We start from the raw sequence: 26,910 nt of genomic DNA, 5'->3' as shown, positions 1-26,910 counted from the left end.
TTAAGGGACAGGGTGACCTTGAAACAAGTTCAGGCATGGTCGTACATACCTTTAATCCCAGGAGGCAGAGGCAAGTGGATCTCTAAGTTCAAGGTCAGCCTGGTACAGAGAAAGTTCCAAGTAGAGAAAAGCATAAGTCCAGATGTGGTGGACTTTCAATCTAAACTTTCAGGAGACAAGGACATACAGATCTCAAAGTTCAATGTCAATCTACCGAGCACATTTCAGGACAACAAAGCGTAGGCAGTTGGAAAATAGAGGAAATGAGGCCATGCTCCAGCCTCAGCAAGCAGCAGAATTCCACAGCTTCAGCCATGCGGCTCTGGCTTTAGAGTCAAGAATAGAAGGGACTACTGGTACAGTTGATGCTGGTTAGCTGGAGTTAAGAAATTAGTGGTGATTAGGAATAAACCAGAATCACTGAGGTGAAATCATCTGGGAAGCATTTTCTGAGGGCAAAAGGAGCTGTGTTTCAGGGATAGCCAAGGTTGTACCTTGTGCTGCAGCTGGTCATGGCAGCAATAATCTCCCAGGTAGTACTGGTTTTGAAGGCATGAAGGGGTCATGAAGAGCAGCTTAGGTTTGGCACTATGAGAGGCCAGGCATAGCCTCAGTTGTAGTTGATAGCTCAGGACTAGAGTGATCATACAAAAATGTTGAGGCTTGGCACAATGAAGAGAGCCTGTGAGAAGATATTGGTGAAGCATGGTTGTAGCAAAAGACTCCAGTGTATTGGAGATACCAGTACCATGGAATGATCACCAAGAACAGCAGCAGTGGAATGGAGTAAGCCAAAGCCTAGAGCGATACAGAGGACAGAGTTAGAGATGTGACCCAAGCCCTCTGGAGGAGCCCAGAAGATTATGTGTGGATCCCAGACAATCGAACAAGAAGCTGTAACAATGAAGTTGCCTTGGAGATTCCAAGATATTTGGTATACTGGAGCTATGAGATATCTACAGAAGAAAGCTGTTAATAGGAAGCAGAAACGGCTCAGGAGAAAGAAGTTTGTTGCAGTCAACAAAGATAAAAAAGGAGTTGGAGGTATGAAGACTGCTTTGGAATCAAACATGGTGAACCAGAGTTTTCAATTTGTCTAGCTGGTTTCCTGTCTTGCTTTGGGTATTACAGTTAAGGAATTAGATGATTCTCAGAAGAGACTTTGAACTGTAGATTTTTAACATTGTTGAGATAGCTATTGATTATGGGGACTTCTGAAGTTGGACCAAATGTATTTTGCATTATGCTAATGTTATGTCTGACCCCCATAGACGCATATGTTTGAACAAGTCTATGGAGATTAGGGAGTGGAATGTAGTAGTCTGAATTATGTTTGGCCTAGGGAATGGTACTATTTGGAGGTGTCGTCTTGTTAGAGTAGGTGTGGAGTAGATGCATCACTGTGGGTGTGGCTTTAAGACCCTCATCCTAGCTGCCTGGAAGCTAGTCTTCTCTTATTGGCCTTCAGATGAAGATGTAGAACTCTAAGCTTCTTGTGTACCATACCTACCTAGATGCTGCCACGCTTCTTCCTTGATAATACTGAACTGAACCTCTGAACCTGTAATTCAGCCCCCCTTAAATGTTGTCCTTATAACAGTGGCCTTAGTCATGGTGTCTCTTCACAACAGTAAAACCCTAAGACACCCACTCTCCCCTCTAAGCAGAACCTGACCATATGTACACACACACACACACACACACACACACACACACACACACACACACACATATCCCAGTTGCCTCCTAGGCCTAGCCTGGCTCTATCCATACACACAGTCATCCATCATGAGAGTGACATGACTGACCTCTGCAGTGGTTGCTGTCCCACTTGCAGTAACAAAAACATTTTCTTAGGACACATCTTACTGACCATTGCGGCAGCTATAAGCATTCCTAGGCAGCCTGATTCTGTGACTCTGATTTCTACATAAGATTGCTTCAATATATCCACTCTGCACTTTCTAACTTATTCCATATAACTGATGGACCTCTTCCCCTCTCAGGGAAGCTGATTCTTAGATCAAAGGTACTGTTTAATTATTCTGTAATCTTCCAAATATAAAAGAAAGAAAAAGCATCATTTTGCTAGTGAGTGAAATTGTCCCTCTTGGGACTATTGCTTACTTGCATATGTGGCTTATCAAGGCCACACCCTTAGCAACAGACCACATGTCTAACCCTTAGAAAGGAGTCTGAATACCTCCCAAACATGTTGCTGTGCAGGGGGTAAAGCCAGCATACTCCCAGTCGTAAATCATCTCACTGTCCTTCTCCTGGAGAGGGCCACCCAGTTCTTGAGACACAGGGCTCTGGTCACAGGCTTCAAGGAGGCAGGGTCGCTCAGAGGGTGGCTTGGGGCCTTCACACTCCTCCTCGGGGAGCTCAGTCTCCGTCTGCGTGAACGTGAGGAGAACTCGGCACCTCACCTCACGCACCTGAACGCCAGGCCCACATGTGGTGCTGCAGGCTGACCAAAGCTCTGGGATGAACCTGAGGAACACCGGAAGTCAAAGAAAGGGGTCACACATGGGCCATAAGAGGAATTCTATGGTTCTGATGACTTTTGGTTATGTAGTTAACATGTTTTGAGATCTTAAAACTTACAAAGAGACTTTTTTTTTCAGTAAAAATCATGCTACTTTGGCCTCCACACAAAAATCAGTTTCATGCTAAGACCAGTGTGAATCATTACAATATTTCTTAACGATATGATAAATAGGCCTTCATTTAGCAATAATGATGTGATTGTATTTACCAGATGGGTATTTTTGCCAATCTTTATTCAGCCAGTCTTGGTGATCTTTCGGGTTATAGCAGGGGAGAGTGCTAAACCTTCTCTAGACTTAACAGCTAAGCTGCAGGCTATGGCAGACATGTCTGCAAAGGATGAAGCTGTGATGTTTTTTTCTATCCAATGAACTCCTGAGCGTTTGGATGTTCTCAATCATAGCTGGGGGTGCATAAGCTGGTCGTATAGTAAAACATTTATTCTTCAGCCTGAATTATTACCCACCAAGTCATGAAGGTCTTCAGACTGGGCCTCTCAAACCAAATCTGTTCCATAGCTGTTCTTGTAAGAGCCCACCAGCTACAAAAAATTCTTACAGTTTGAGGCTGTTGGTAAGGAAAGTGGATGCTATCTTATGATGTGTGAAAATTAAACAGGACCCACATTTGAGTGTCTATGACAAAACCTGTATCCTAGTCAGAGCCACACTTATTTATCTATCTTTTGTGTCTGTTTCTCTGTTACCAGGCAGAACTGGGTATTTATGACAGAATGTTTATCCTGCATAAACTAAAATATTTAACCCCTGGCCCTCTGCAGAAATGTTTCTAACCCCCATGTGCATTCATACAGCATGAAAACAGGTTTGGTGGGGACATATGTATATATAAGCTACTCTGAGGCAATACTTTGTGTCACAGGATATTAATAAATTGATAGGATAAGGATGAGGAGACAGCTCAGTTGGTAAAAAGCGCTTGCTGAGTGGAGCTGTATGACAAGAACTTCAAATCTCTGAAGAAGGAAATTGAAGATCTCAGAAGATGGAAAGATCTCCCATGCTCATGGATTGGAAGGATCAACATTGTAAAAATGGCCATCTGGCCAAAAGTAAACTACAGATTCAATGCAATCCCCATTAAAATTCTTACCCAATTCTTCATAGAGTTGGAAAGATCAATTTGCAAATTCATCTAGAATAACAAAAAACCTAGAATATCAAAATCTATCCTCAACAACAAGAAAACATCTGCACGAATCACCATCCCTTACCTCAAGCTATATTACAAGTCAATTGTGTTTAAAAACCACATGGTACTGGTACAGAGATAAGCAGGTAGATCAATGGAACAGAATAGAAGATCCAGAAATGAACTCTCACACATATGGTCACTTGATTTTTGACAAAAAAAGCTGCAAATATTCAATGGAAAAGGACAGCCTCTTCAACAAATGGTGTTGGTTCAACTGGCACTCAGCATGCAGAAGAATGAAAATAGATCCTTTCTTATCTCCTTGTACAAAGCTCAAGTGCAAGTAGATCAAAGATCTCCACATTAAATCAGGTACACTGAAACTATTAGAAGAGAAAGTAGGGAAAACCGTAGAACACATGGGCACAGGGGAAAATTTCCTGAACAGAACACCAATGGCTCATGCTCTAAGACCAAGAATCAAGAAATGGGACTTAATGAGATTGCAAAGTTTCTGTAAGGCTAAGGACACTGTCAAGAAAACAAAATGGCAGCCAACAGATTGGGAAAAGATCTTTAACAACCCCACATCTGATAGAAGCCTAATATCCAATGTATACAAAAAACTCAAGAAGGTAGATGCCAGAGAATCAAACAACCCTATTAAAAATGGGGTACAGACTTAAACAAAAAGTTTTCAATTGAGTAATATCGAATGGCTGAGAAAGAATCTAAGGAAGTGCTTGATATCCTAGCTGTCAGGGAAATGCAAACCAAAACAACCCTGAGATTCCACCTCACACCAGTCAGAATGGCTAAGATCAAAAACTCAGATGATAGCAGATAGATGCTGGTGAGGAGGAGGAGAAAGAGGAACACTCCTCTACTGTTGGTGGGGTTGTAAGCTGGTACAACCACTCTGAAAATTTGTCTGGCAGTTCCTCAGAAAATTGGACATAGTCCTACCTGAAGACCCAGTTATTCCACTTCTGGGCATATACCCAAGAGATGATCCAACATACAGTAAGAATACATGCACCACAATGTTCATAGCAGCCCTATTTATAATAGCCAGAAGCCAGAAAGAACCCAGATGTCCTTCAGTAGATGAATGGATACAAAATTATGGTATATTTACACAATGGAGTACTACTTAGCTATTAGAAACAATGACTTTATGAAATTCCTAGGAAAATGGATGCATCTAGAGAATATCATCCTGAGTGAGCTAATCCAGTCACAAAAGAACAGACATAATATGCAGTCACTAATAATTGGATACTAGCCCCAGAAAGCTCTGAATATCCCCAGAAACAACTCACAAGCCATATGAAGCTCAAAAAGAAAAAAAAAAGGCCAAAAGTGAAAGCCTCAGTCTTACTTAGGAAAAAAAAAATAGGTGTAAAGCACCCTCTCTGAGTGTGGTATACCTGGACCTTAAATCATTAATAATTATAGAGCTAAGAATAGCCTTGTGGCAATTTTTGATATTAAAAAATCATTATGTTTAATCTATACACACCAAAAAAGCTCTGACTATTTCCATGTTTTGTTCTATTCTACATGTACTTTGTGCTTATAGTAACTAGCAAGATTTCAATGCATGCCATCAAACCTCTAAAAGAATTAAGTACTGACAAAAATATATTCATATAGTATTATGCCAAAATGCTTTTAAAAATCTGTACATGTATCTCTCTTTTTAAAATAAAGTTGTAAGAAAAATGTGAGCTTTACAGCCCAAGTTTGGTCCCCAGAACCTATGTATGAAGCTGGATGTGGTAGCAGGCTTCTGGAATCCCAGAAGTCCCCTGACAAAGTAGAAAAAGGAGAATTACCCAGACACTCACAGGCAGCTAACATGAAACATGCAGCCCAGTGGCAGAGATGACAGAGAGTGTCCCAAACAAGCTAGAAGGAGACTCCTTGACACCCAAAAGCTAACCCGTGAGCTTCACAGGTGCTCTCCGACATGAATGCTCATACTTAACACACACATGTGCACACATAGGCATGACCATGCAAACACACAAATACACAAAAGTAAATTAATGCAAAATTTAAAATAAAGAGAAAAGATAACGAACTAAGTGGCAAATTATGTCTGGGAAACTGATCGTGAAAACGGCTACGTTGAGGACCACAGTGGAAGGAACTTAGGTGATCCGGTAATGGAAACAACCGAGACAGCAGTGTGAAATGGGAAGCAAGCATTTTCAAATATAAAATAAGGAAAGTACACCATCTTCCAGAAAGATGTGAGAAGAAATGGCTAACATTGAAGCCTAACGCCGTAGCAGAGTAATGGCTCCCCACATAGCCCCACACTGAGACCGTTAAATACATGATTTTATGTTCCAGCCTGCAGCAAGAAGGGTCCAACTGAGGCTCCTAAGGTTATAAATTTAGAGGTAACCCTGTGTTATTATATCTGACAAGGTTTCATCACAATCATACTGGACATGGTCTCATCACATGGGCCTTCAGAAATAGGAACTTCTCAGGTTGAAGTCAGAGGTGTAGCAGGACCTGAGCTAAGAGCCTTGTCTTAAGCCTGGGAAGCACTCAGCTCCTTCTGCTGGCCCAAAGGTGGAAGAGGTGCAGGTAGTCTCAAGAAATGGAGGATAAGCCCCCAGCCCACAAACAACAAGGAAATGGGGATTTCCACTCTACAACTTTATGGTACAACAAAGAAAGGAAATAGAATAAAAAAAGAAAGTATAGTAGAAAACAATTTTCATGAACTCCCAAAAGATCTGGATCTATGCTCTAAAATATCCCAGACTGGGCTGGCAAGATGGTTCAGTGGGTAAAGGCACGTGCTGCCAAGCCTGATGAGCTGAGTTCAAGTCCTGGGAGCCACGGCGTGGAAGGAGAGAATCAGTCTTTCTAGTTATCCTCTGACCTTCACATTTGTGTTGTGATACCCATGCAGGCACATGCATAAACACACACACACACACACACACGCACACACACACACACACACACACACACACATGAATAAATGATATAATTAAGCCTTTATTATTCATCAATATTATTGAAACACAAGTAATACCCGCAATTGTCTCAGAGAAGTACTCTAATTTTAATTATTGTGGGAAAATATCCAAATATGCGAATATTTAGACAATAAAAGACTAGCAGCCAATAAAGGGATACAAGGCAATTTAGTATAGAAGTAAGATAAAAGGTCAAAAAGGAAGGTGTAAATATCAGGAAAAGTAACAGAGGGTGCTGCACATCTATAATACCAGCATTTGAGAAGTAGAGGCAGGAGAATGACATGTTTGACACCAGCCTGGGCTTTATAGCACATTTAGTCTGCCAGCGGACACCTTGTCTCAACAAACAAACAAACTGTTCTCCTTCCAAAGAGTAAATCAAATAAACAAAGGTATCATGGATCAAAATTTATCTGAGTCACAAAACAAAGTTAGCTGAAAATCTCTGGGAGAAAAAAAAAACCCAATAAGATAATTCACAAATATATCCATGCATAAATATGAAACATAGACATGTAATGGATAATGACCAATTTTCACAGAATTCAGCTAACTCAATGTTAGCTGACAGGCCCTTTACAAAATATATACATATATAATTTAACATGATTATTATATTACCTCCTTAATTTTATAAGTGAGAAAAACCAAGCCATAGGAATGTAAGAAACTTTCCATAATTCTGTGAGCATATAAATGAAAATTTTATGTGAAATAGGCTGGTCTCATATGGCGAAAACTATGGAATGCTGGGGAAAGGGTCAGTCAAGCAGGTAAAGATGCTTGCTGCCAAGTGTAACACAACCTGAGCTCAATTCCTAGTCCCCATACGCTGGAAGGGAAGAACTGATTCCTGGAGGTTCTCTTCTGACCATATGCCTCAGCACATACATACACATGCATGCGTTCTAATAAACAAATACAACTTAATTTTTAAAATTGAAAGGCTGAATAGATTATGACTCCGGAGATCTAGACAAATTAAAAGGGTAGCCTTCACCCCAGAGTGCAAGACTCAGAGCTGCAGTGATTGTTATTTCCCCCCTAAATCCATATAATTTGAATCTAAATTTCTGAGGCTGTTAAAGGCCAAAAGGACATAAAACAACTCTAAAAATTTATGGAAGATTGAAAATAGCCAAGAATATGTTTTTAGAAAGAAGCAATTATAGAGTAATTGCTTAACCTGATAGAAAAACTAGAACTGAAAGGTTAAGATTTGGAACTGGATGATTAAATAGTTAAAAAACACTTGCTGCTCTATAAAAAAACCCAGTCTACCTTTATTTTTATTTTATGTGCATGGTGTTTGGCCTACACATATATCTGAGCATGTGCGGTGCCCACAGAGGCCAGAAAAGGGTATCAAATCCCCTGGTACTGGAGTTTCAGACAGTGAGCTGGCGTGGAGGAGTTGGGAATTGAACCTAGAACATTTAGAAGAGCAGCCAGTATTCGTATCAACTGAGCCACTCTCTAGCCTCTGCTTTTATCCAATTCTATTTTATCCCTAGCTCTTTGCAGACAGAAGACCTACGTTTAGTTCCCAGCAACCACGTGGTGACTCACGCCATCTGTCACTCACATAAACAAAGCTGAAAAAGAATTTCGGAAAGATAAAATAATTAAAGTAATATGGCACTCGCAATGAAATATTTACTTTTAATGATATTTAAATGTCAAAAGGACATTTTGGATTATTCAACTGTGCATCAAGCAATCATTTCATTTTTAAAGAAGAAATTAGGTTATGCACATTTTTATAAATCATATGATAATGCAAATCCCTCCATTAACCAAAGTTCAGCACAGAAAATAATAAATGGGAAAAAATATTTTCTTCAAGGATAATTTTTCAAGGTTAAACCAAGTATGAGACAAGGCATGCCTCAGTGTTACTGGTGGTTAGTAAAGCGAACATTGAAAGAACAGAAAAGGCCTTTAATGAGCCTGTCCTTTTGGTCCAGAAATCTCACCCCAGCAGTGATATGCTAACAGGAGAATGAGAGACAGATTACGTAAGATTTGCTGCAGTTTGGTTTATCATGGTAAATTAACTGAAAGCAAACTGCAGGCAACCAGAGACCTTGACAGTGTAGAGCAGTAATGGATATGCTGTGTTCCTGGCTAGCATCTGTCAGCTGCTACTGCCCTCAGATAAAGGCCAAGCTTTTTATTGAACCTGGGTTACTACCAGCATCTGCTGCATTCTGCCATTACTGATAGCCGTCCGACACACATCCAACCCCCTAATGTTATCTGATGACACGGATGGATCACAATACATTGTGAACTTAGAGTTCCACAGTGTAATTACTTAGAATGGAAGCAACCTGAATTCCAGGCAATTGACAGGAACTTGAGCCTCCTTCTCCAGTGCAGGCTGATCCTCCCTACCCAAAATGCCCCTCAGATTTTGAATATTTTTAAAATTTCAAATATCTCCACATACATTATGCATATATAATTGTGCATATAATATGCTATGCAGACCTGAGGATAGGCTCAGGTCTCAACACAAAATCCACTGGTTTCTTAGAAGTCTTCTGTGTGAAATCGGAAGGTAATATGGATTAAGTGTGTCTGAATTTTAACTGTAGCTCATCAGAGGACATCAGTCTCCTGTTGCTACTTAAATGTTCTCAGAGTGTGGGTTATTTTGTAATTTGTAGATTTGGACTAGAGTTGCCCAGCTACTAGGACAGGCCACCAATCCCCCCTCTCTGTCTCTGTCCCTCTCTCTTTGTCCACCACTAACTAGCCCCAAGATATTAATTAAGACAGTCCTTAGTCTTTTGGCCCCCAAGTGATGACAATTATAGCACTCTCCTAGGACATCTGCAATAAATAAATAATCCCCACAGCACAATTAGAATGTGATCTTCCCTTAAAAAGAAGTCCTCGGGGTTAGAGGTGGTTGGGAGAGCAGATTTTGGAAACACAGTCTGACTCGGTTTTAGCAAATACAGTTTCTACTCGTGGAGAAGCCAAAATAGCAGTGAAGAGAACATATACACTGTGTCTCGGCATGTGCTATTTCTTTCCTTTTCACATATGAGAAAGGGGAGCTGGAGTAACAAAACCACTGAAATGTTGGGAATCCCATAGAAGCACAGAAGACTCCAGGGAGGAACTTAGGAGAGGGAAGACAAATGGCAGGGCGACAGCCATATTGACTGAGAACATAATCTATGGCTGACAGCCAGGAAGGTCAGATCAGAAGTTCCCTTGGCTTCACTTTATAAACTCCATTTTTTTTTCTTTTCCTAATTAAAACAAAAGCCTTTTGAACATCCATTCTCTATGTAAATTCAGAGCTCGCCTTGGAAAACCACAGTGGTGGGAGTATTTATCTCTTCCTGGCCGGTTTGGCAGGCTTTCCTTGAGGGAATGTGAAATACGGCTGGGGTCATCCTCTCCCCCACACTCAACAAGCCAGCATCCCAGACCACAAAAGACAGTGGCCATAGAAGAGTGAGCTGGAAGCCGGGATATGTTGTGGTTTTGTTTAGAAATGGAGGGAAGGAATAGAATCAAAAGTGTCAGGAAACTAAAAACCTCACACCAGCCAGCCAGAGCGGGCCAGCAGATGCCAGGCAGTGAGTGCTGTCCGGGAGGACTGCACAGAGATCTCAGAGCAGGAGAAGGCAGGGGTGGGGTAGAAGCCAAGCAACAGGTGTAGGCAGTTTGGGGTTCCACTTAGTAAGGAATAAAAAAAACATAGCAACTCTTAAGGAGCAGTGAACACATCAGCTTTGCTCTGTGTGTGAGAAAAGGAGAACCCCCATTTATGTCAGATCAGGGAAGGAGAACCCCCATTTATGTCAGCTCAGGCTGGCAGAAATTCAGGCTTGGAGCAGACATGTGTGGGACCCATTATAGAATATCCATTACTCTTTTATACTAATTCATTAACACAAACAGTGCTTTCTGAACTTTAAAGGGACCCAAGGGACTACCTGTCCTGGTAATGCCACAATCTGTATTCACAGCCTGTCCTAGTTTGTTCCCATTGCTTTGGTGACACTCCAGGACAAAAGTCAACTAGAGGGGAGGGTTTAAGTTTCCATGCCCAGACAATGGTTCTTCACTGGGGTAAAAGGTAGGAGTTGGGCAGGGCAAGAACTTGAAGGCAGAAACTGCAGTAGTGGCCATGAAGGAATGTTGCTTCCTGATTTGCTGCTCATAGCTTACTCTGCTTCTGCTTTTATACAACCCAGGACCACATGGCCAGGGTTAGCACTGCCCTCCGGTGGGCTGAACCCTCCCATATCAATTAAAAATCAAGAAAAGGCCACACATGCTTGGCCACACAGCAGTCTGATGGGGGCTTTTCCTCAGTCGCCGTTCCTTCTTCCCAGATGTCTCTGACATGTGTCCAGTTACCAAAAACCTAACCAGTACATACCCCCCACCCCCTTGGAGGAGTCTTCAGGTGATGCTCAGTACGGTGACACTTGGGAAGCAGCAGGTCACAAGTTTTAGGCCAGCAGGAGTAACAGGACTTTCTTTTAGATAGAAAAACAGCTGAAGTATGCAGATGTGCTCTGATGTGATGCGCTGTGTTTAGTCAGTGGAATGGGGCAGTGCTCCTCAGGTAGGTACAATAGAGGTGTTCTGAAAGCTCAAGTGCAGCCTTGGGGGGGCTCACTGTGCACACAGTGGGGGTTTGTTCACTATGTTGACCTTCTATAGCAGCTTGAAAATTTCTATAATAACAACATTTTTATAGATTCAGAGTGTCACTTTGATGGGAAAGGGAGGCAAAGAAATGGGGGTAGAGGGCAGTGCCAGCCTGCTGTACAGGGGCGAGTGTGGTCGAAGATCCCATGAACACACTCGACTCTCTAACTCAGAAATACTGAAGCATTCACAGTTCCGTCCACGGTCAGATATGCCCTTGGGAAAGCAACAGGCCAAGACTTGGCTATGACATGCAGAGCTCTTGGCCTGTGTCACTGAAGGAAGCTAAGTTACCCACACTTTCCTAGGACGCAGGGACAGTGACAAATGGGAGTGTTCAGATGAGAGGGACAGGCTGGTAAGGGACCTGAAAATAAGGGCATATGAAAGGTGCTGAGATGCTAAGAATAATAGACTTAGAAAATAAATAAACCAAGGTCTTAGGACCTGTGATAGTTTCTCCAAAGTTAGAAAAGCAAGGGATGCAGCACAGACGAATCTGTTTCAGAAAGTGGACATTAGAAGGAGGTATATTTTAGATCAAGAGAGAAAGTATGGTAGTGGGGATGGAGGTAGAAGCAACGTGAGCTACAACAAAGTGCTTTGTTATTCAATCACAATGAGCCTGCCTCCATGCAGTGACCTCCGCCCACTGCAGAAGGCTTGAATAGTTATAAAGCAGAGTCCCAGGGTGCTGCGGAATGGAAAACAGCCCCATGGTGCTAGAAGAATTGGAGTCGAGAACCACCATTATGAACTGCAGGCCTTGCACAGGGCTTTGCCTCTCTATTCAGTTCTCTTTATTTGTAAAAGATGCAGGTTGGAGTTGACATCCCGGGGAAATGAGCCAGATGGCTGTTGAGATTCTCCTTCCTGCCCCATCTGTGAATTGCTCTCTTTGCAGCGAGCTTGTCAGCACTCCAGACTCAACTGCCCGCTGTGGGATCAGCTGTCCTGTCCAATTACTGAAGTCTATCACGGTGCTGCTGTTCTGATGGACTCCTGGGATAGACATCTCAGAGTCCCTTTGCTTCCTTTTTCTTTTTGGGTCTCTCTCGGCCTCAAGAATGTTGCTTTGGTGTTCTTTTGATTCTGCAAGTCGGTTGGTACCATTGTAAGTGGGCCTCACTACATAGCATGCAGACAGTAGCTGTTGATTTCAGAGTTAGGATGGGCCCTGGAGAGTGAAGCCTAACCTGCCCTTTTTACATAAAGAAGAACAAGATGACAGCACTAGACAGTAAAGGCATAGGGTGCAGAGTGATGGTGCATAGCTCTAGTCTACACAGTACAATGTTCATTCTCTTTCTCTGTGTCCCACAAGCCCTGGGACTTCATCTCAGGCCACCCTGGTGTGTTTCAACATCATTAGTTTCACTGAGATTGGCCATGATTTAAGCTCAGGACGATTGGTTTATTTGTACAATGCTATGATGGTCTTCGGTTAAACCACATGTGCACATCCAGGAACTATCCCCACTTGTCCCTGCGAGAGAGCAGGGGTCTGCTTTGAGTTAGAGAACACGATCTTTTCCATGCTTCTCACACATACTGCCAAAGCAGGACTGCTGAATTGTGAAATAAAGAAAATTCCTAGCCAGCTCAGGCTCTCTGGAGTCCGTAAATCCAGGTCATTTGGATACTAAATGTATCGTTGAACTCCAATGAGTACAAACATGACATACATCATGTAAACTGGCTGTGCCCCGATTACACCCATAAAAAGCCCTGGACTCACTTTGGTTCTTCTGTGGCTATTCTGGTCTCTTCTAGCTCTTGTGCTTGTTTCAGCCAAGGTAATTTAGCTTCCACTGGACTTTTTTCTGAGAAGAAAAACAGAAAATAAATAATGACTGTAATTGCTATTAATCATTAAGGACCTTGATGTGTGCTTGTTATTGGCTGTTCATTAACATTGGGTTGTACTTTTCAAATGCACAGTACATTTGCTTCTGGAATGAATAAAATCCCTGCTATTTTTAATTAGCATATTATAAAATGGAACCAAACTGATCCCTGTGGTATAGTTGAATGTGGCTGAACATGCAAAAGTTAAGCACACAAATGCTTTACGTAGCTCAGCACCCTTTCTGGTCTTTGCACATTGAAGCTACGATTCCAACAATATCAGACTCTTTTCGGTTTGCCATAAATTCTTCTTGTCTCTTGAATTAATAAATTACTGGAGAAAAGCAAATATAACAGGGGCCAGTGAAGTTGAAAGATGAGATTCTGTATGTGGCTTACTCAAATTCCATTGTTAACATGGGAAATGAAAACCACCTACATGGGCATAGAAGGGACAGCTGCTATTCTCTACAGTCCTTTGAGGCTTCCATGGCAGGAGGAGGAAACTAATCTAGTTGTAAAATGGAAAATCTGGAGGTGCTTCAAGGAGATTAGAGACTCTGAGAAAATGTCAATGGAAGCCTATCAACGACAGAGGCAGTAAGCAAAGGTTTAGAGATGGGGATCCATGACTGTGTATGCTTACTATATCAACCAGTTATCTTTCTGTACAATGGGCTTGGTCAAAGAAATGTGCACTGATTAACTGTAGGGCTATCTGTATAAACAACAATTGAGAATTCATGAGGAAGAGCTTTATCATTTTCTCCAAAATACCAAAAAGATTCTCTAGAAAGACGAGAACAATCTTTTCCCATTTCCTTTTATCACATTTATTTCGATTTATTTATTTATTTTGGTGTGTGTGTGTGTGTGTGTGTGTACATGTGCATACGTGCATGTGTGTGTGCTTGAACATGAGTACACATAATGTCATAGTACACATGCATAGGTCAGAGGACAATTTGTAGGAGTCATGGGTTTCTGCTTCTATTACATTGGTCCCAGTATTAAAACCAGGTTTTCAGGGTTGTCGGTAGGTTGTTTACCTACTTAGCCAGCTCTCTAGCTGTCTTTTTCGTCAGCTACATTAAGAATATACCTGTTATAAGGATATGCACAGGGAAATGGTCATTGGATAAGGATCACAACTATCTGAGAGGCAATCCCAAGATTTGCTAGTCATTAATGTCTGTTTATCCTCGTGGACCAAATAAGAAATTCTAAAGACACTCACAGACCCAGAGTGGCAACTAAGTCTTTGTTCATCCCATACATCGTGACACATGGTAATGTCACCATGCCTTTGTCAAAGGGTAGTGCAGTGGACAGGCACCCACACATTTTGAGAAGAAAGAAGGATAAAAAGAGCTATTCTGGGCATGAGAACAGTAGACTTTTCCTCTCTCTTTCTTCTTTATTAATCCCCCTTACCTTCTTCACTCTCTCCTTTCCCTTCTCCTCCTCATCTTCCTTTCTCTTGATGGCAGGGACTACATAAGGGGATGGAGCTGCCAGGTTTTGAAAGATAGTTGGAAATCCCAGCTTGACTTCAGCACACCACCACCTTGTTCTTACCTTTGGGTTTATAGCACGGGATGGGGATGACACACTCCTCTTTGATGTGCAGCTTCATCTGTGGGTTGCAGCCCCCGACATGCTGCCCACGATGGTTGATACACAGAACCACTCGGTAGCGCAACCCTCGACCACAAGTCACTGTGCACTTTCGGAAAAGGTGGGAAAAGCCAGTGAATAGCTTTATCTGTGCCTATGGATTTATCTGACAATTAAACATGAAAACCTCTACATAATACACTGTGTGAAGAACACTAAGGCTGATTTTGTGGGATGCTTGTACTATTTTTCTTTGATTTAATTTAATTTTAATTTTCTGCTTTTCTGCGTGTACCTGGTGCCTAGGGAGGACAGGAAAGGGTGTTAGAACCCCCAAAAGAGTCTAAGAATTGAACCCAGGTCCTCTGGAAGAGCAACAGGTGTTCTTAACCACTGAGCCACCTCTCCAGTTTCACCTGATTTTCAGTTCAAAGGCATTTGAGTGCACAGTGTAAGAAGAGCAAATGTTCTGAATTTCTTGTGCTCCAAATCAAATATTATAGAAACTTGGTGCTTACAGTATTCAGAAGACATTACTAAAAGTGATTTGTAAAACTGAAAGCAATTTTTCTAAACAATGACTCTAAAAACATTAACATCCACCCGCACTTCAGAGGAATAAGTTGTCTTGTCTGTCCATAGTGATCTTGCCTAGTTGTTGTCATAGAAAGGGACCACCAGGGATTGTTCAGTATATAGCATGAAAGGACTACATCAGGGAGAAGGAGGAGACAGCTCAACCTGTGAAGGCCTCAGAAGAGCATGAGGATCAGCTTTCGAGTACTCAGCACATATGTAAATAGTTGAGGGCAGCAGGGTGCATCTGTAAAATCAGGCAGACACAGGAAGATTCCTGAGGCTTGCTGGCCACATGGCCTAATTGAATCAATGAGCTCGAGGCTCAGTGAGAGAAACGCCACCAGAAAGTAAGACCTCCAAAGAGTGATTGAGGAAGATACCTAACATTGATCTTTAACCTTCACACACACAGGGTGGGTGGGGTGGGGGAAGGAGAGAGGGAGGAAGGGAGGGAGGAAGAATAAGAGGAAGGGAAGTTAGATCAGTATTTCCACATTTGTTTACCGGTTCTCAGAAGCATATTTTCACTTCAATCCACATTAATCATGCCCGCCTTGTTTGAAAGAAATTCATATTTCAGTTTGAGTATATTATCTCTCTTTCATAAACTCCTGCCCAATCCACCCTCCACACTCTATAACCAACCAACTCTGTGTCCTCATGTCTTAAAAACACTCACCAGTATAATTACTGCTGCCCATGTTTTTCAGTGTGTGACCATCCCTTGGAGTATGTTAGTCCTACCAGTAACCACCCTTAAAGAAAACCAACACTCCATGACTGACAACCTCTTCTCCTCACACTGGGATTTTGTCTGACTTGAGTTGACAAAAATCTTTGCCTATGCTGTCACATAGGTATGACACATGAGTATATATATGATCCTACCTTGTGGCATCTTTGTTTTACTTTGTTTTTGGTTTTTTTGTTGTTGTTTTTTTGTTTGTTTTTGTTTTTTGGAGACAGAATTTCTCTGCATAGCCTTGGCTTTACTGGGACTTACTCTGTAGACCATACTGGCCTCAAACACAGAGCTCAGTCTGCCTCTGCTTCTCAAGTGCTGAGATTAAAGGCATATACCACCACTGCCTGGCTAGACCTGTTGAATCTTAATGTCTTATCATTGCTCCCATAGATCACTGAATAACTCTATTCTCATCTGAGGAACTTCTTTTTTATAGTATATAATGATTAATACAGATCCACAACTTGTCAAGGCACGGATAAAAGCACTGTGGAGTGCTTAGTTCAAAGGGGACATGTGGGGATTTTTCACCTGCAGTTTGGAATTAAGATAGAGTAAATTTCACTGACCCCAAGTAGAAAGGAGTGATATTTGCAAGTTAAGAAGGTTATTAAAAAAATAGAAGTTTGTATACCAGACAGAGTGAATACAGACATACATTGGGAAAGTTACTAATAAATGAATATCTGATTCTCCAGATTGAGAGCTGGACAGATAGATTTACTTTAGACTTATTGATATTGAAATTGATAAAAAGTGTTTGTTTTATGAATGACCCTGCTAAGGCCATGTGGCTCATCTGATGCTGGCTAGTGAGGGTTTGTGGGTATTTTTAAATTACCACAACAGGAGGCTCATATTCTCTTAATGTGGGAGTTATGGAAATTTGAGCTGATTTCTTGACATGAAAGATTATTAGAGGCCTAAGAATAGGATCATACAGTTTTTTAGTTTATTCATTTGTTTTATATTGTTTTGAATTTCAAAATGGGTGTGATGTTGAGTTTCGTGGTTCTATTATTTCTCTAGGAGAAAATACAAAATACAAGGTATTCTGGTTGCCAACCTAAGGACACACTATTTTGGGAGAAAGGTTTTGTCTTTGTGTTTTTCAAAAGCATGCTTACGCTCTATATGCCTTCCAGAGTTGTATAGATTTGATAGAGGGAAACCACCTGAAAAACTAGATTCAAGAGAATCAAACAAAAATGTATTTTGATACTAAAATGTTTTCTTTGAGATTCATATATTACAGAATGTGCAGCTATGATGAAGCTTGTCATCAGAATGCTGAACTGGCTTGCTTAGATTCCTGATCTCAGGAACTTTCAGCCAGATCCTGCCATTACAGCTATCAGAGACTATAGCAATAGTCAGTATGGTCTTCCTTCTTGAGGCCTGGCTGGCTTCTTCATCCCCATACTCCTTCTAGGTTCTCAATGCTCATATATTCAGCTTGAAGAAGCTATGAAGAGTCGTTGCCCTGATTTCCTAGACTTTGGGGGTGAAGGCGATTATTCTAAGGTTGTTTTAATGAGTAATTTAGAAATGATCATAAATTAACAGGGAAGAATTAGCCAGATTGATTTGTACAGCCATAATCTTCATTTGGTAACTAAGCTAAGGTCATATCTTGCACTGGTAGAAATCTTTCTATTTGATACAAAGTTGATGTTAAAATCTTTACAGTAGTATAGAATTTATTTGATACAGATTTAAGGTTTTATTAGTATAATTTCATATTGATTTAAATTTGAGATTTGTATTGTTGCTTTCATATTGATATTGTATCTATACAATACATTTGGGAATGCAAGGCTTACACTCAGTCCTATAACTGCCATTATACTGTTTTAGTTAATTAAACAGTTAGGGGCTAGATAGCTAACTCATGACTCTGAGTCAATTAAAAAGGTATTTTTGAGATATTTCAATTAAAAATGAAAAAGAATAGTCAAGGCTTAATAGTTCAGAAATGCTTTTTGTAGTTAGATGGTTTTCAATGAAGTTAATAATCTATAAATTATGACATTTGGTGTTATTTACCTTTCATTGAGAGATATCTACTCCTTATAGTTCCCCTTTTGTGGATTTAATGAAGATATTGATCATCTCTACCTCCACTGGCAGAAACTGCCTATTTCATCTACAGACTAATACTGTCCAGAAAGGGGCACATTGTGCAAAATAATCAACAAATAATCTTTGCCAAGCCAAAATTATCAGCCCTTCAAGATTTTTGCATTTCAAAGGTCTGTTAGTTGATCCTGGGCCAGAAGAGTGAAGACTTGCTCTCACATGTTGCTAATGGAGGAATGCTTGTGGAGATTTGTCTCTACAACCTGTTTCAGTTCTGGAAGCCATGTTAAGCTTCCTATGTTTTTAGATATTTAGCCATTCTCAGATTTCTGATGAAGTTAAAGACTAATTTAGTTTTATAGCTTACCCAAGTGAATTAACTTTGAGAAAACATAGTCATTTAGATTATTTTCAAATGGTAATAGTTGTACACAGCTTACATTTGAGGAAAAGGTGTTTTATTTTTTAAGTAAAAAGAAAGGGTGATGTGTAGGTTGATGTCAAGGTGATACATGATTGGACAGTAGAGAGTAGGCAGGGACACAGTTCTGGCAATGGAGGGGAAAGGAGGAGATGGGGGAGGAGGCAACATTGAAGCAGATGTGAATGTTCTCTCGGCACATCTCTAGATGGATGAGATTGTTATGATTATTTCTAAGGGTTTCTATGGGTCAATTTATTTTATCTAGGTGGGCAGTTTATAACTTTGTCAACTGTTTGAAAGCTTATTGTGTAGAGGGATTGTTGACTGAGAGTTTAACATATAAACCTGTTTGATAAGTAAACAATTGTAGAGTCATGATGTTACTGGGCAGTGGAAGACAGTGTGTGAAAACAAAATCCTGGGGAGGTTATGGACCACCTGGAACAGAAGCAGCTAGAGAGAACAGAATGAACTGCCTGGGAAGGGAGCTAAAATAAAAAGACGGCTTGCAGCTTGTGTGATAGCATCAAGGTGAGCTCAGCTCCACACTGGAGTAGCATCCACATAGTAAAATTACAGTGCTGATAACAACAGAACCATTTAATATTTGCCACAACAGATAGCATGCCCCTTGCCCCAAGGCACAGGAATCATTGCGGAAAAAGAAACCGAAGATGCAAGAAATGGTGGATGATTACAACACTGCTTTCCATACGCATCAGTGCTTTTTCAACTTCTAGTTGCTCTATTTTATGCTTGCCTCTGTTTGACAGTATCTTCTTGGCCACCTGCCACTGCTGCATTGTCTCTAAGCTCATGCTTGCTTGGAATCTGTTATCTTCACAAAGGGTTAAGCATTTCAATGGCAACAATGAGTCCCAGACTAATGGCTTTAGCGTTTTCTCTTTCCATGTGTACTATAGTCCATAATACTCCTAATCCTTACCTGCATTGAGGTTACCTCTCACCCTATTCCCTTTCTTCCACTCTCCTATTCTCTAGAGCTCTTTGGATGTAGGGCCATGTTTATTTATATATTTGTTTGATTAGTGTGTGGGATACAAATGTATGCATGCATGTTTGCATGTGTGAAGGTTCATGTGTATGCATGCACACATATATGTATGTAGAAACATGAAGTTAACATGGAGTATTGTCCTTGAACTTTTTCTATTTCATTTACTGAGACAGGGTCTCTTACTGAATCCATAGTTCACTGATTCTGGCTGATCTATCTACTTAGCATGCCTCAGGGATCCCATGTCCCTTCTCAATTGCTTTGATTACATGTGGCTATTAAGACTGCCTAACTTTTTAAACACGGGTCCTGGGACCTAATTTCTGCCTCAAGTGGCAAGTATTTTATCCACTGAACCATCTCCTTAGTCCCCTACATACAGCTTCTATATCATGAAGTCCAGTAAAGTTTCAGACTCAGAGCGAATAGTCATGAAAATCTCTGATAGAATAAAAACAACATATTCTCAAATCTCACCTGAGACCACTCCATGGCAATCCACTTTGGGCAATCAAAAAGGTTGCAAGTCTGCATCACCTTGGGCTTGGGTGCATACATGCACTTCCACTCCTCCACTTGTAGAATCTCTGCATGCATAGATTCCTCTACACACACAAAACTCCGTCTCTGAATCCCTCCTCCACAGGACACCGAACATGCAGTCCAAGGATTATGTTCCCAGCTCAAAAACAAACAAATAAAAGTACATTATTTTTAGTATGGTACGCTTAGTTTTTCAAGAATGCAATGAGTTTCAAACAGGTGATTTCTTTGTATCAAGTCATGGTTCCATTGAAAAAACACAAGACTTGAGTCTCCTATGACTTTAATCTTAACTATGCTTACAAGGAAGTTGCCTCCTACGAACATGATTTTTTTTTTATATGATGGAAATAACATACCTACTCCAGCCTTCAAAGGGCCATTATGAAGATTGTTTTAATTAGAATAAAGAATGTAAATGTGTCTTTAAATTGTCTTCAATTATAAAATATTATATTACTGAGAATCATAGAAAGTCAAAGTCAAAAATAACCATACTATCTGGGCATGACGTCACATGTTTATTATTTCAGTACTTGAGAGGTAAAGGCATGAGGATCAAGAATTTGAGGCAAATCTCAGCTATGTAGAGTCTGAGGCCGGCTTGGACCACAGAAGATCCTGTTTCAAATGAAATAGCAAGGAAGGAAGGAAGAAAAGGGGAAGGGGAGAAGAGGAGAGGAGAGGAGCAGAGAAGAGATACTAGTCATCTAGCTATCAGAGATGATTCACATTTCTAATCAATGGCTCTAGGTCAGTGATTCTCAACTTGTGGGTTGACATCCCTTTGGGGTCAAATGACCCTTTTACAAAGGTAGCATATCAGATATCCCAAGTATCAAATATTTTCATTAGATTTATAATAGTGGCAAAATTACAGTTATGAAGTAGGAACAAAAATCATTTTATGGTTTTGAGTCACCACAACATGATGACATATTAGAGTCACAGGATTTGGAAGGTTGAGGAACACTAATCTAGTTCTTTATATATATATATACCAATGTTTAAGATGAGTTTCATGTCCTTGGTGATGGGCAGCAGCACTCTGCATACAACCTTCCTATGTGAGCTTTTTCCATTTTTTTGCTTAGAAACATCTTCCTCATTACTGAACTTACTGCCTTCTGATTTTATGAATGAAACAGTAGTGTTTCTTCAAAACACCTAGAATTTTCATAAAAGGCAGAGAATATTTAACTCACCGAGGGAGAGGTTGGAAGTGGTCATATGGCATAATCTCTTTAAATCCATCACTGCAAAGGAAACAATAGTGAAAAGAACTTTCTAAATTCATCTACATAGGTAGTCATTCATACTAATACAGGCTTATCATAAAAATACATTTTTAACTCAATGAACACATTTGTCAATTGACTAACACATATTTGATACCTCACAAGACAGAAAATCAAAGAATGCCAAGTGGTCCATAGGCGACTCAACCAAAATTCAGGCAGCATGTCTTCAGTTTGCAAGAGAAACATTCATGCAAGCCATTTTTAGTTAAATATAAAAATAAAAAATAGCTAATAGTTTATTATCCAAAGGAAAACTTCTCTTCATCTAGGTAAGTCTATTATTTCGTTTTACATGTCATTATGCTAATATAAAGTATTAGTGTTGTGAACACATTGTTATATTAGCTCGCTCTTCAGAGAACCAGAATCTGTCTTTACAAGGTCTCCGTGAATAGTGATGCCCAACCAAGATTACAGGAAATTGGTACCATGGTGACAGGAAATTCGAACAGTGGACAAGGCACACTTGCCCACTGTGGCTGTGGCCAGCTGGAAGGCAGCTGGAGGATTCAGGAGATTGATACTGGGCTGAAATTTTAAGATGTTGTAGGAAAGCCAGGAAACTTACCCAGACAATCCAAGTCAGCAGGTACTAAATTATGTGTTAAGACAATTTCTGCACCAATTTGGCATGCAAACTGCTTGCTTCTTTACACAATGCATTATTTATACAGAGTTAAATGTGGACACTTCAAAAGCCAATATGTAGTAATAGGTGACCTAGTTTAAAGCCTAAAATAGTGAATGGGAGATATTTGTGACTGACACGTGGACTATACATAGAATCCTGGCAGATCCATGTATGTGTGGATCTTTGATATATGTATGTGCAAGAATTGCCCAAAAGGCTTCATTATAAAGATCTTATTTATACATAATCCCATGACAAGAGAGAGCTAGCCCAAAGGATCAGATCAGCAAATGTCTCTTTCTTCCTATTAACTGTGGTTAAAAATGTGATCTGCCACCAGAATGTGCTCAAAAGTCAGGAACTGGAAGCGTATGGCCCTGAAAGTATTGCTGTGTCCCAATTGAGTTTGACTTGTTTTCTTTACAAAGCACAGGCAGGTGGTCCAACCTCGATGGGCAAGGATCCATGCTGCATTCCTTCAGCTTTGGTTTGGGCTTCACATTTTCTGGGTAGTAATGGCAATAGTGGTCAGGCACTACTCTTTTCAAGCGGATGTCCATGCATTCAGCAGAGTTGAGCTGATAACCTAAGGGTATATGAGAGGAAGGGATGAAAGCTGCATTATTTTCGAATCTGCGTGGCAAGGGTGCCTGCCACATGCTCGCTTTGCTTACGGATAACCTAACTCAGTGCTATCTAGGATGTTCAGCCCGGGGACTAACAGAAGCACATGGGAGAATTACAAACCCAGGTCCCAGGGCTCTTCAAGGCAACTGAGCCGGAAGCACTGCTACTGAGCCCAGGATATGGGAACTTCCTTCGAATGAGTCTCAGATTGCTCTGAAATGGCCGAAACCTGGGGCCAAGTACAATACTTGAAGTGACTGTGGTCTGCAGGCACACAGCACAACTGACTCCTTTAAGGGACTGTCTGGACCTTGGGTACAGTTTGGTTTTGTTCTCAAGTTACTGCCTATCCCTCCCTCCCTCCCCCCATCCTCCCTTCCTTTTTCCCTTCCTCCCTCCCTCCCTTCCCCCTCCCTCCCTTCCTTCTTTCCTCCCTCCCTCCCTTCCTTCCTCTCTCCCTCCCTACTTCCCTCCCTCCCTTTGTACCTCCTTCATGTTTCTTTGTTTTCCCTCTTATTCTGTCAGTACCTATTCCAATCTTCTTCCTGTCCCTAGATGCTCATTCAGACTGACTGTCTATATATCCTTAAGTATGAAACTGTCTTGTATAACATGGTTTAGAGTGAATGTTTTAAACTCAACTGATCATTTTCTATACATAAACACATACATTTACGTGATCAACTGAGTTGTGTATAAGTACAATTAAGTTAGCAAATATCTGTAAGTTGAGGAACCAAGCTTAGAGCCTTGGACATGCCGAGTATGCTCTCTGCCCTTGACCTAGACCCTTGGTGCTGATGGTGTTTTAAATCTTGGTCTATTTTCCACTTATTAAGGTTTTTATTTTTTCACTCTACAGTATGAGAGCCAACTCTGACTTTTTCTTTCACAATCCTCTACCATTTGCCTCTGCTGTGTTTACTCATCCGCTCTCCTGAGGTAGCCAGGGCACCTTCAATGTCAATAGCCATGCTGACTGAGGACTTGGCCAAGTCTGTAGAGGCAGAAGCAAAATCCATCTCCTTACTTCCTCTACCACACAGGCTTTCAAAGGGGACTGAAGACTCACTCCTGGCTTTAAATCCAATTTGGACCATTTTCTTTGAGGAAAGTGAATGTTCCAAGATGCTAAGCACAGCAAACTTAAAAAAACAAAACAACTCACAACATGACCCTTTGCTTTCCTGAGAGCTTTGATGTCAGCTCTCCTGACATTGCAGAAATGTCCCATTAACTGTTGTGTTTTAAAATAAGCTACTTTCAAAGCAAAAAAAAAAAAAAAAAAAAAAAAAAAAATGAGCTTTCAAAATTAAAAAGAAAACTGAAGCTAATCTCTCACTGTCTGCCAATTGGTCTAAAGGTCTAAAAATACATTTTTCAAGTCCTGATTGCTGAGAAGAATCTGGCTTTATAAGCCACCAGGCCGTTTTCTACAAGACATGGCTTGGAAGTACACGGAGTTCAGAGGACCAGAGGATGGACTGGTACAAGTTACAAAAAGCAGGGTTGAATAAAGATGCAAACAACATCAATAGAACGGCACTGGGCTGCACTGGTCAGAAAGGCCACACTGTCAACTGCCATGGCGGTTTGTCCCAGACAAACTCAGTGCACCGTGGAGACTGGCACTCTTCCCACCTTGGCCCCTCAGAGACCAACCAACTAATCTCAGTTATCCCTAAATCTCTGGCATGCCATCCATACAATTACATAGGTTTGATTAGTAATATAATTAAAATTTGGCAGTGCATCCGGTATAGATCTGATGTATGTAATTTTATTTCCCTCAAGCAAGTACAGACTGAGCTTACCTACCCTTCCTTGAGTCAGAAAAAAAATCCACATCCTAAGTGGAAACATTCTTGTAAGAGGACTTGATAGGGGACATACAGGTGTTTATAATTTGGGGGAGAGAATTCATTTTCTTGTTTAATTTTAGTGCAGTTTAGAGATTACCAAGAGTAAAGAAAGAAGGCAGATTTTCTTTCGGTGTTGTGAACAAATGCATTGAAATCCTGCCAGTGTGTGGGAGAGGCCGGGCAGCCCCTGCAGCCTCTCTGTTCTTCCACATTGTGTCCTCCCTTCCCCAGGGGATTGATCTCACTGGGAGGTGCCCCTGTGTACACTCATGGTTCCAGAAGATGGAGTGTCTTTCTGTGGATACCAGAGTGTGAAGTAAAAAAAAAAAGCTTTTCTGCTCCCAAGAATTTAATCAATGGGATTATACCAAATCCTTTTATAAAATGTCTTCCCTGTAGAGAAGAGTTTCTCTTTGGTTATATGAGTCTAAACAGAAGTGTCCTCTGAAGAGCTGTGTGTGAGACCAGAAATGAATAAGAATAAAGGGAGGCCTGTTTCACTGCAGAGTAAGAAGAAAAAAAAAAACCCACCATTTCTTTGTGATCCATCATTTTGGGACCCTTGATGTACTGTTGTCTTCACTGGACCTGTGGCCTGCCAACCTCAGAATGTGGGGCTCAGCATCATTTCTTGGAAGCTCTTATCAGTGTCCCCTGAACCAAGCCTACCACAGCACTCCTGTGTCTAAGACTGCAGGGAAGATAGGTGCATCCAGGATCATTTTAGCTTTGAACACATCAGAGAAGTTTGAAGTGCCTACTAGGTGCTAAGTGTCATGCTACCTCCCTTGACATGTATCATTTGTGCTACACAAAGTGCCACCAGGAGGTGAGCATCCTACCAATAGATGAGAAACTGAGGTTCAGAGAGATCTAGCTGAGGAGAGACAGGTGCATTCCCTGATCCTCACACCCCGACATTCTGCCTAGCCCTCTAGGCCCGGTAGCCCTTTCTGTGGTGGTCGAGAAAGGACCAGAGCCTGTACTCACTGGGTATTCTACCACTGAGCCACATCCAGCCCCAATACTGCTCACTCTTCCTGTGAACTTGACATTCAAATGTCAGAGAACAGGACTGGCTCACTAAGGCCCAGATTTGTCCAGCTTCGAGTTTCCATTCCAAATGTAGTTTCTCCTCAGTCAGCTTCCAGGGAGCTCAAGAATTCTGTTTCCTTAAAGCCTGGTGCAGAGTCACTAACTGGAATTTGTTGCAAGCACCCAGTATCACTGTCTGGTCCTCATAGGGAAACTCTTCCTAGTGCTCTGGGAACCTCAGGAACTTGGGGGTCTTGGGCTGGCACCAGTTTAGAATCCCTTAATCTCTTATTTAAAAGTCAAGCTCATAACGTTGGCCTTGGCTGTAGCTGCCTCCCCATAGACTCCAACTATAGTGTCTCCACACTGAGCAGACCAGTGCCTACTGAAGTCCTTTACTCCACATATGTGCTGCACTTGAAATGCACTTGACCCCAAGCCTCCTTCACCTGTCTATTAAGATCCTGAACTCAGCACACACAAGACACTATCTACTATCCCAGTCTTAAAGTCCAGGCATAAGTACACCCTGATGCGCAGTTCTGGGTATCCAAGAATAAAGTCTGTGCCTCACCTCCTCCACATGTCACGGTGCAGGGAAAGAAGTCAGTCTGTCTCCACTGATGGCTGATGGGCTGGTAAAAGAAGAACTGGACCACGCTGCCTTTGGCCACCGTGTATCTGGTCTGGACAGAGAGAGCAGTGAAGGTCTGGCACATTCCACACAGTGAGTCTCAGATCCTGCCTTCTTCACCTGTCTTAGGCAACACCCACAAGTATGACAATACACTAAGCTTCAGAAGGACTATGGGATAGCCTGTCACTCAGACTTGCCCCAAATGGGGGTTCAGGCGATCACTAGCAAGTCTCTATGGAGCCATTTTTCCATATGACTCTGTGCCTGTGAGTGGACTCACATAGCAGTATGTGAACTTGTTTGCTTACTTATTTGGTGCTTTTCCTTCCTGGAATGTTAGGTCCTATTTCCATGACACCAGAAACTGAGATTTAATTAGGGTTGGGCTTGCTTGTAACATAACATAGTGTGTAACAGGGACTCTGACTGTAAGGGTACTGATTTTGCTTTGATATTACACAAATGGTATCTAACTTTCCATTAGGGCGAACTCATTGTATGAAGCAATGGGCTTCATGATCATATTTCTAGACATGTAAATAATGTACTTTGATTCCAAGACTTTTTT

General features: G+C 41.2%; 1 protein-coding gene across 1 annotated transcript in view; it reads right to left on the bottom strand.

Annotated features, from left to right (window-relative positions):
• The window catches only part of ADAMTSL3 (ADAMTS like 3), a gene marked incomplete at its 5' end in the record, with an annotated part of 198,667 nt that overhangs the window by 68,208 nt on the left and 103,549 nt on the right, over positions 1-26,910 (bottom strand). The window contains 7 exons of the mRNA XM_080914464.1: positions 2,204-2,493; positions 13,135-13,219; positions 14,823-14,970; positions 20,184-20,388; positions 21,455-21,505; positions 22,629-22,767; positions 26,280-26,391. Coding sequence (XP_080770590.1) covers positions 2,204-2,493; positions 13,135-13,219; positions 14,823-14,970; positions 20,184-20,388; positions 21,455-21,505; positions 22,629-22,767; positions 26,280-26,391 — 1,030 coding nt within the window. The remainder of the gene's footprint in view (positions 1-2,203; positions 2,494-13,134; positions 13,220-14,822; positions 14,971-20,183; positions 20,389-21,454; positions 21,506-22,628; positions 22,768-26,279; positions 26,392-26,910) is intronic.

The sequence above is a fragment of the Micromys minutus genome (assembly GCF_963924665.1).
Source record: "Micromys minutus genome assembly, chromosome: 3".
Taxonomy (NCBI): Eukaryota; Metazoa; Chordata; class Mammalia; order Rodentia; family Muridae; genus Micromys; species Micromys minutus.
This window is presented reverse-complemented; position numbering and strand designations above follow the sequence as displayed.